General features: G+C 37.2%; 1 protein-coding gene across 3 annotated transcripts in view; it reads right to left on the bottom strand.

Annotated features, from left to right (window-relative positions):
* Positions 1-253: 253 nt before the first annotated feature.
* The window catches only part of CDK6 (cyclin dependent kinase 6), a 236,561-nt gene continuing 225,486 nt past the window's right edge, over positions 254-11,328 (bottom strand). For all 3 annotated transcript variants that reach the window (XM_054493848.2, XM_054493849.2, XM_054493851.2), the window contains exon 8: positions 254-10,542. In XM_054493848.2, the coding sequence (XP_054349823.1) occupies positions 10,396-10,542 (147 nt within the window). In that variant the 3' untranslated portion in view covers positions 254-10,395. The remainder of the gene's footprint in view (positions 10,543-11,328) is intronic.

Raw genomic sequence — 11,328 nt, 5'->3', positions numbered from 1 at the left:
AAGCTCACTTAGCTGTTATTTACTTTTTAAACACTAGAAGCCTGAAAAGGAATATTTTAAAGTAAAACTTTAAAACACATTCTTTCTACCACATGGCCAGGTTGCAAATAAGAAGCACCAAAAAAAAAAAAAAAAAAAAAAAAAAAAAAAGAAAAAAACACATTCTGCTAAAACTTGGAATTTAATGAATTTTACTCACTACAGTTATACTCATTTTACATTAAAGTAAAAAAGAAAATAGCCAGGAGAGTAATTCATCTCCAGAAAGCAGTTTATTGTTTTTATTATTTTTATTTGCTACCAATATTTTTATTGTAAGAAATACAAAAGGTATGACAAATATACAAACTATTTTCTCTTTTTGCTTCATTCAATTTAGCTTTCACATAAGTGAACACATTGGACAGTGATATTTCAACACCAATTTTGAAAAAAAAATGAACTTCATCATCTGACAATAAATACCTACATTTTCATTCTAGCACCCAGTAAGACATCCAGTTTCCAAAGGATTATTGGTAGGCAACCCTCTGAATTTTCTGACATGTTACCTCTGCCACTGCAACAGAAACACCACTGCAGTTCTCCCTTTCCCAATAAGTCAGAGTAAGGGGCAGGCAAGAATGGCTATCTGACTTCAGTAACCCTGGGTCACAAAGCATCCCTTACTTGAGCTACTTTTAAAACCAGATTTTTAATGATAGGGTACTTAATGAAAGTTTTGGTGGTCCTTGAATGACATATTTTACATTACATATTTACCCTACTTTTCTATTCTTCTCCTCAGATAGGAAGGGTCTAGATAAACTGGCCTGTATTTTCATCTGCCTCTTGGGAAGGGAGCAAGAGCATTCAGCTCAGAGCATTCTGAAGACAGTAGCCTTAGAGATAAGCTTTCTTTCTTTCTTCTTCTTTTGCTTCAAGAGGGCTTTCTGTGTGGAATGGAGGGATGGTTGCTAGAGTGAGACAGCCCTTCCCCTCTTGCTAAGTATATACCATACCTGAGGCTATTTTTCTTAGAGGGCAAAAACGTTAGAATAGGTAGGAAGGTTCTTGCTTTCAGAGAGCTGTGCTGCACCCACAGGGTGGACCTGACAGGCCAGTGTGGTAACTCTCAATCTTGTGTACAGAGAAAAGAGAAGAAGCAATATCTGATACCAAGTCACCTGCCAACATTCTTATAAGACTGTGTCCCAGGCAGTGAATTTCCACACTGCTTCTTGGGTCTGCAGAACTCAAAGCACCAAAAACAGAGCATTCTGTAGCAATATAAGCAAACGGAATGAGAATAATTATGCACCTTTAAGGAACATGCACCCTTATAAGTCTGTACCCTGATATGAAAATAGCAGAATGAATTTCAAGTATGAAGAAATACAGTAAAAGTGTGGCCTGTAGATGGAGAGAAAACAGCAGCCTGGAATGTGGTTTATATTCTTGATTAGTTTTTCTCTTGGTACCACAGCCAAAACTGAATGCTCTGTACAATGACTTGGTTTAAAAATCAAGATGCATACAAAGATGCTAGAGGCATTTCTAATGGGTGCCATGAGCACAGTCTGTGCCCAGCATCAGGAACCATCTCTAGATGAATGTGGCTAGGTCAAGTTGGGAGTGGTGGCCAGGCCTAGACAGGCACACCTATGGTCCATGATGTGGAGGAGGATGGAGAGCACCATGTGGACAAGCCAGGATGGTAGCAGGGAACACTTTAGTGGTAGAGAGGAAGAGATACAGGGGACAGAGATGTAGAGGTGTGGGGATGTTGGTCATCTTGGGCTGGTTCACACAGCCTAGATGAGTATCTGATATACACAATTTCTACATTTCTAGAACCATGATTTCAAACACAGAAACTAACAAGTCAAATTTCCAAATTAGATTTTTTTTTTTTAAGTTTCAAAACATTTTCTATTATAAGTCAGAAGGAAAAAAGCTTACTGTGTGTGACAGTCTTCCTGAAACCTAAGAGAAAGTTTTAACTAGGCCCTATGGCAATGCAGAAACACTAATACATTTTACAGTGAAAACCTACTTTAACACATCTCAAAATGATAATCCTATAAAACTCTCTAGTTCTAATTTGCACTCTATGGGAACCAATATTTTTCTTTTCTTAACACATACTGCTCTTCTATACCAAACACTTGCCCTTTAACCTTCAGATAAAAACCTCAAATACCAAAAAATGCAACAAGCTTTTGAGGTGTTGGGAATTGTTGGTTGTTAAAATCCCTTTTATAATTTTATAATAAATTATACAGGCAATCCTTGCTTTTTATTACCACACTGGATTGCTTCTGTACACAGCCAAGTTGCCTGAAGCATGGAAACTTGGACTTCTCCATCTGACACGTTCTGGAAGCCTCAAGGCACAAGCTGACAGTTCTGCTTCTACAGAAAAACTCTCACACTGCTCTCCTCTCAACAGTACTGCCTGTTCCCACTACTCCACATGACACCTACGAGGGCACTACATCACGTGAGGGAAGCTTCTTCATGAGGGCAGACAAGAGGAGGCACCACCCAGGCACCGGTCTCTGCCTGGCATCTATTTCGAGGGCCACCTGGCACAGTTCCTAAATTAAGGCATATCTAAAATGCTTTTCTACCTTTAGTTTTTATTTTTGCTATATTTTCGCACTCTACTATATGCATATTTAATAAAAACAACTACAAAGTCCTTTACTTTAATTCCTTTACATAATGATAAAACACCTAGATACCCAAAATACTACATCTATATATTCAAATCTACTAATCATGTTACAAATGCATGCAGCTGATTTGGGGGCTTAGTCTAATTTTTATTTTCTTAGGTCCATCAATATCATGATAATGAACATTAGATGCAAAGTCCTAACACTTTCTGCCTTCAGCTGTACTTTCACAGGACTAGTGTGATTCAGAAATAAATAATATACATGAATAATAATAGAAATAATTTATGCAAATGTAGAACAACTTGAAAAAAAATTCCCCGCCTGTCAGGTGCTGTTCCTGGGGGTAGCTGATGCTATAAATTCCATGTACTAACTAATATATTTACTACAGGTAATAGGAAAACAAATGAATAAAAAGTGAGGAACTGATATACATGTGTATATTTTTGCAAACACAGGATCAGAATGAAAGATATATCATGCACTGGGAGGTTCAAGAAATGTATTACTGCTGGGATTTGTTTTATTATTCAGACTTTAAGGTCAAACTGAGAGTTGTTGGTGATCACAGAAATATTGCTAGCTGATACATATTATTGCATTTCATAAAACTTAAGATTAGAAACTTTCAAGTAAGGGTACAACGGGTATCTTCAGAACTTTAACCTAAGCACATCAACGGAACTTTTCTAGGAACCACAGAGAGTTAGAAATTAAATAATTGTGTGGCTCTATGTTTGCTGATTAGTGCTACAGTCATAGTTCTTGGCAGTCAATATGTAGCTATATGCCGCCTTTGAGAAAAACCTACATTTGACAATCCAAACTCCTAAAATTGAGAAAGGGTTATTTGTGTGACCAAACAACTCACACAGAAGATTCCTCTCAACATGAAACTCCCCTGCTACATGAGATAATTTGTTTACATACCTTTAATTACCTAACAAAGAAAAAGAGAGAAAAGAAATTGGAAGTTAAGAATTGGGAGCTTTTGCCAACTGAAGACGAAGCAGAAAATAAACTTTTCAAAACAAAACTTTTCCAGGCATATCTTTCACCATCACATATGTAGAATGATGGAAAATAAAAAAATAAAAAAAAATTTCCTGCAATTATACATCTTTTCTTTAAAAAAACAAAAACAAAAACAAAAACAAAAACTGAGCTTAGCGCCTGAGAGATGCGGGGTAGACAGCTTCACACAGGGCAGCTGCTACCGCATCTCTTTTTACCCGAACTTTCGGAGAATTGTGTTGTACTTATTCATGCACAGAAGACACCCGTTTGCTTCTAGGGACATTTTTCTTCCTAAGATTTGCAGAACAGATGCCTCTGAGACAGCAGCAGGGCACTCTGACCTCGGAAAGCAGCCCGCGGGGCCGCACATAATTTCAGGCACCTGCAGGTGAGCGGGAGGCGGGGCCCCAACCAGGCCACGCCCACTGCCACTCTCCTGCCAAAGGGGCGGGGCAACGAGGCAGCGAACCCGGAAGGCTTTCAAGTGGGAGTCAAGTTTTGAGCACGAGCAAATAGGGTTCAGACTGGCCACTGTGATAACAAACCCTGGGGTGGAATTCGGCCTTTCGCATAGGGGCTTTAACTGGACTCTAGTTCCTGGGAGCAGAGGGGCGAATGAGGCGGGGGATTTCTCAGCCAGTTTCTGACTGCCCCTAGTGTATGTGGCATTTTGGTTCAGTATGAATTACTGAGACTCATCTGCTTGCCACTCAGGAGCAAAGTTGGGCAGGCACCGTCGAGTGTCTGCCACTCAAAAGGAATAAGCTGCTTTCTGTGGTGCTGTGCTAAGGAAACTGAAAAATACTGCAATATCCTTCCCTACTAAATTTCAAGTGACACTGTTGTGAGGAAGGTGACCTCTAAAATTAACTTAATAATTTGGGGTATAAGAAGTCTTTAAGTAGACTTGTGAATTTAAAAAATATAAAGTTGCCAAAAAACTTCAAAAGTTAAGTATGTAGATACACTCCTAAGTTGTTATGCTCATATATTTAAGACTTTTTTTTTTTTTAAATTAGAGCTTCTTATGAATTTACATTTGTGATTCCACAAATGTTAAAATTACCTGGTCTTTTGGTATTTTAGGGCTGTTTCAATATAGCAATTTTTCAGACAAAAGTTTTGTCTACCGAATTACTGATGTGCTACTCATTTTGCTCACCTGATCTTTAAATTAGGATTTTAAAATTTAATCAATGTTGAAAGGCCACCATGCAAGGGAATTTGAAAGCAGCAGAGAGGGTATGAGTGTTTTAACTGGGGCCACTAAAGGAGTTTTATACTTCTAATGAAACTATCCTGTTCACAGATGAGGACTGCCTTTTTAGTAAATAAGCCTGTTTTAATCTAGAAAAGTAAGGTAATTGGGTACTTCAAAAATTTTTTCTTGACTAAATGAATGACTAGGCTTTCTTTACTTAAATGATCAAAATGGGTGTATTATCCATCCTTAAGCACAATTTATTTGCAGACAATTGTTCAGAACCTAGGTAACAAGTAAAATATTGAAGTTACAGAACATTATAAAGACTATTAATCATCCCAAAAAACAAGTGCTAGGAAAGAGTTAAATATGCGCAGAAAAATAAAGTTAGAATGATATCTCTTTTAGAAGTACCTCTTTAGTCTTCATCAGATTTGTTTTCCTCTAAAAGTGCCACCTTGTGGAATATACTGGAATAAAACAAGAAAGCTCATCTCTTAGGACAGTGTGAATGTTTAGAAAGACTTTTGCAAGAAAAGCCACCTTCCTTTCCTACCATATTAACTTCAAATTGCTGTAATAGTATTTCAGCAGATGCTCGAAAAGAGCCTATATTTATTTTCAGGTGGCTCTTGTTTTCTTCCTAAGGCTAGACAAGGTAACAATATGTTGAAGGAAGTCCACTTCTACTCATTTATCTAAACGTTATCACTTCCTGGAAATGCTAAGAAACAGAAAACATTTTGAAAAGCTGATTGGTACTTCATTAAGAAAACAAAAATCCCCAGAAAGGCTACTTGAGAAAAAACATGTAAAAATTGGACCTCTTCTGTTTTTACATTTCTGTTGCTTACAAAGGTCAGAAGATAGAGAGGCCAAAGGATTATTTTTGGTTTATATTCTGAAAAAGTACAAGATAGAAATGCTTGAGATACAGGGATGTATTAAAATTGGGTTGTGAATTGCATTGATATAGAAAAGGAGTAAATAAGAAATGAAAATGGTAGTTTCTCATGCTTTTGAGGAAAACAGCATTTCTAATTACTCTAAGGACTTACATTTCTTGGCACACTTTGGTAGCCTCAATAAGTTTTTCCACTGTGGAGAAGGAACATGTAAATATCTTCCTAATTATATACCCAAATATACTTAATGGACATGATAAATGGTTTTGGGTAAGGTTCACAATTTTTCAAAAGTATTGGTGGCATAGGAAACACATGCCTTTTAAAAATTTATTTTTATTTTTTCAAGGAACATTCTTAGGCATGTGTAAGAAGTATTGCTTCATGTGGTTGCCTCTCCCCTTGAAATGAGAAAAAAAGTACAGATAATTTAGTTTGCTTGGGACAGCTTCTCCATAACATTTGTTTTTGACCATATTAATCCCACAGTTGCCAGATGACCTTAGTATAAATTCTTACAATATATTTGTTCATAAAGAATATATCCTTCAAAATATATATAGCTTTGAAACTACCCTTTAAATACCTTCATTTTCTCCAGAATTTCCTTTATCTATTGCCCACTGTTTTATGAATAATATTTAAAGCCTTAGAAATCATACATCTTTATCTGTCACAATGTGAAACATGCATTCTTTTGAATTATATAAATATCTAAGAGTTTATAATAACATTCCAATATTTTCTTTCCAAGGTAAATATTCTGTAGTTTCTATACTAACAAAATTAAGTAATTATGGTGGCATATTAACTTTTAACATTATTTTTTCCTAGACTCAACTATGCAATTAAAGCCTGCTTTTGGAAAATGTAAGACACTCTCATGTGCTTATTATAAGAATAGTCAAATTGTCACTTAAAAGAAAAGCAATATTTTAGACAGAAGAATTTTAATATGTTTATGATATTAGGAAGCTTACATAATTTAATTTCCACAATGGAACAATAATGGCCATTACTGACTTTAATAGGCACCACTTTTAAAAGAAGCAGCTACAGTTTCTTAAACACTCACTTTAAATACATAATTTAAAGTTCAAAATGTTTGGTACTATTTAAGAGTTTTCTCATCAAGATGGATAGTACATTCTGGAGAGTCAAACTATACATTTCTCTATAGAAAAGAAACATGCTTTATTTAAGATAGGAACAACTTGCGCCTTCTAAAGCTTTCATTTTTATTTAACACAATGCTGAGATTCTATTCTTAGGTGAGTAATTTTCAACTATTTTTAGTAAGTCACCTGGGGCTAAATGAAAAGTCTGCTATTCACAGTGTGTGCTTCCTGAGAGAAAATCATGAGAATACAGGGGGCTGAAATGGCCCCAAGCTTTCTTCCAAAACAGGTTCTTTGCACCTTGAGTTCCCATCCACTTCAAAGGAGGGACAAAGTGGGAGGCTCCAACCCACTGGGTTCTTACAAGTGCTTAGAAATTGTATTTTTAAGATTAGGTCCTTTTTATTACCCTTTGCCATGGGATTTCTTATGAAAGCTAAATGGACAAGTTTCTCTTTTTCTCTTTTTATATGTAGGTTGTTTTGACTCCACCCTGTGCAACAGTTCCCAAAATGCCTGAGCCGCCAGAACTAAACATCAAACAGAAACTAGCAGGGACATTCTTGTACTGGTCCTACTATGAAATTCAAACATGATTTCAAATCTGTCACAATATTTTAACTTGCTATGAGCTGCTTCAGTGTAACCTTGGGGCAATATGCCCTTTTCAGTTCACCACTGCTTAGCTTTTGGCAAAGATGTTTGAAACCATATGTTACAGAAGAATAAGCTGTAGTCACTAACTTCTTACTCTACTATCTGCTTCAAAATGCCCTAACGGCAAGACTGCTTGTGTTGGATCTGGATTTCAGAAATGGCGAATCTGGACATAAAATACATAAATCAAGAGAGTATTCACTCAAATGCAACAACTACACCGATGGAAGAACTGGGGACAGATTTTTACAAAGTTCAGAGAGTCTGAGATGCCCTTTCATTCTGTGTCATCAGAAGATAATTTGCCAATGATTGAATGCCAGAATGTTTGTGCTTTAATTTTTCTTTATAAGCACTGCCTAGAAATGAGTCAAAAGCAGATGCTAGGAATAAAAGTTGAGCTCTCTACTCATTTAAAATTCTAAAGAATGCTGAAAAATTCCAGTTCAGAACAGCTGCATTTTTCTTGAGTCAACTTATGAAAACACTTTTACAACAGCAAAAACTAAAGCTATGTTCACTCTAGCCATGAATACTAACCAAAAAGCTCAGATCAATCAGTGCAGTGAGTTTTTAAATTCAGTTTCTAGGCCCTAGCAAAAATGTCTTTGTATTTTGACCCTCGATCAAAGGAAAGGCAGAACTCACTTTGCCATGTGAGACTTTGAGTAGATCTGACCTTGAATGCTGTGGACTCATTATATCTCAAGCATTTATAGTACTGACAACACCCAATCAATGTTGTCACAACGAAAGTAGAAAACATTTGTATGGCCCATCTCCTTTATTATCTTGCTCTAGAAAAACAATGTTCCTGTTCTTCAAGCTACTGAATTAGAACAATGTTAAGTAGTATAGCAATTAAAAAAGAATAGTTCCCAACCCCAAAAGCTCTTCAGGAGAAACATCTCCTAGTTTTTTCTCTTGTTCAAGATAGTCATATATCACATTAAGCTGCAAAGATTTCAGTACAACTTAATAATGCATAAACATCATCTGAATTATTTTCTGAGTGCAGCAACCTCCATTCTTTGAAAATCCTAACTCTAAACATGATCTAACTGTTGCATGATCTAACTGTTGCATGCACTTTGAGTTAGAAAGCACAGGTGGCTAAACTTTCCAAAAGATACTTTGTGTCCTCCGGTTACTAGAGCCAACTGAGCACTAAACCACTTATAAGGCAGAGATGGTATGAAATATAAAGGACTGTAGAGAAAACAGTGTGAGAAAAAGGAAAAGCTGTTTACAATGCCCAGGCCAGGCTGGCTCTGTAGAGAGCAGGAGTGAGCACAAGGCACTAGAAACAAGCACAGCCTGGGGGATGGAGAAAAGATCATTTGATAGAGTAAATGTATGGCCCTAAAACATAGATAAAGACATACCCTCAGGTAAAGACACTGAAAATATCTTCTATAAAAATGTAATTCACAAAGTAACAATTTATAGCAATCTGTGTGCTGGTGATAAAACAAAACAAGATCCTACTCATTATTTAGGTAACAAAAGTGAACACCAGGTAGAAGGACTGCATTAGAGAACATACGTGACCCTGTTAGGTTTGCAGAATTAAGGCCATAAACCATAATCTGAGACTGCGAATTTATGAAAGGTTCATTGAAAGCAAGCAAACAGGTGGTGCATGGGAACAGCTTAAGCAATCTGTTATTAGTTATACAATGGTAGCAATATATTTCAGAAGTGCTGGGAGATAGACAAGATGGATACTTTGCCAGCAAGGCAGTGTGTGGCAGAAAGTACAGTGTAATAGATGAGGAAAATTTCAAGGCCACTCCTGTCTCTAGTTAGAGAGAACTACTCTCCAAACCAAAACAGGAAAGAGTTTCTGACAAATTCCTAAAAACAAAAACAAAATAACAACAACAAACAACAAAAACAACCAAAAAAAAAAAAAAAAAAAGGGAAGAAAGGAATTTCAAACCAGGAAATAAAGGCTTTCTATTTTTTTTTTTTAAATCTATCTGAGGTACACTCCCTAAATCTATAGCAAGTAATAAAAAGCTTACAGGCTATTTTCCAAAAGAAATGATAAAGCATGATATCATACAGAAGGTTAAAATAGACTTACAACAAGTAAATTCAGCATTTTGAAGACTAAATAGAATGCATGCACATCTCTTAAAATATACTAGAATTTTTTCTCCTTTTTGCTGTGTGTATAAAACTTCATCTTTTACTGCTAGCAAATTTACTGCTTTTGGCCAGAAAAGAAATGCTGAGGACATGGGGTTAACTTTCTAATTTGAGAAGACTATTTTGATGAATCACCTTCAGTGAACAAATGCCTGTTATTTACTGACCACCTTGAGTCTTTAAAATTGAATTATTCTTGTCGTTTACAAAAAGTAACACTTTAAAGGATCACAGAATCTCTCACATACACACACACACACACACACAGGCGCACACACACTCAAAAGTACCAAATCAGGCCCGGCAGCTGCAGAGAGATTACATCATAACTCAGCTGTGCCTGGATTACCCACTCCACACTGGCAGCATTCAAGGTTAGAAAAATCAAATGGCAGCACAATTGGTCAGCAGCTTCTCTTCTTCTGGAATTTTTCCAGGTTCTTGAAACAAACAGACAAACAAACAAACAAATGAACATAAAGCTGCAATCACTCTTGCATTGATTTCAAAACAGTAAACTAGGCGGTTTCCTTGGAGAAGCAGAGCCTGTCCAGAAGACAGCAGCTGGAAGGCCTCCAGATAGCAATCCTCCACAGCTCTGCAGGGCTTGCTCAGGGGGACCCATAAGCCACCAAGAGTGTTCTCCGCAGGATCAGCTTAAGGCAGCTGCTGAGGCCTCAGGCTGTATTCAGCTCCGAGGTGTTCTGGCTGGGCGGCAGGTGGGAATCCAGGTTTTCTTTGCACCTTTCCAGGTCCTGGAAGTATGGGTGAGACAGGGCACTGTAGGCAGATATTCTTTTGGCTGGGTTAAATGTCAAACACTTCTGTAATAAAGAAAAAAATAATTGGTTGATACACAACACATCAATGTAAATAATGTACTTACAGAGTTATCCCTTTATTCACTGTCATATGTTAAGCGCATCTAGAGTGGGAATGAGTATTTATTTAAAGGGACACTAAATAATACAGAGACAGTACTCATATATATCCCTAATGTATAAAATGCCCCTCAGGAGAAGACCCTTTTGGGTGCCTATGGACTGTTTCCTGTCCAGGATTTCTCACTAAGCCATTAAAGTATGCATATAACTTTATTTAGTAATTCTTCCAGTGCTAGCAAACTTAGTGCTACAGTCGGAGACTTCACCGTAACTTCTTATCCTGCCTCAAGGCTACACCACTTAGAGGCAGGGCTATCTTCCTTCTAATTAATACCAAGTTGCCACATGGCTAGCAGTAGGTCTCTCAGGGGACCATTAGATTCAGTTCAAGTCACTAAACTCTATTCCAGGCTGACAGCTCAAGTGTAGGGCTACCAAGGTGAATGAGCTGGTGCCTGTGCTTAAGAAGCTGCTGGTCCTAGTCAAGTGGTTTGGGCAGTTTGGCTGAGCTACTGAGGTAGAAGGTGAAAGGAGGGAAAGGCAAACCTTTGCAGTAGCAGCAATCTCTATTCCCAAACTGTCCATACCTAAATTAGTTAGAATGTGTCCCTAATTTCAGTCTCATTTCCATCCCTATCTCAGGTAATCTTGTTACTCAAATCCTCCTCCTCTCCTTCCATCAATGCCTCCTGCTGGGTGCCTAGCAGGTGGCAAGCACTAATTAGT

This window comes from Pongo pygmaeus, chromosome 6, assembly GCF_028885625.2.
Source record: "Pongo pygmaeus isolate AG05252 chromosome 6, NHGRI_mPonPyg2-v2.0_pri, whole genome shotgun sequence".
Classification (NCBI taxonomy): Eukaryota; Metazoa; Chordata; class Mammalia; order Primates; family Hominidae; genus Pongo; species Pongo pygmaeus.
The sequence above is the reverse complement of the archived record's forward strand: the minus strand, read 5'-3'. Positions and strand labels throughout refer to the sequence as shown.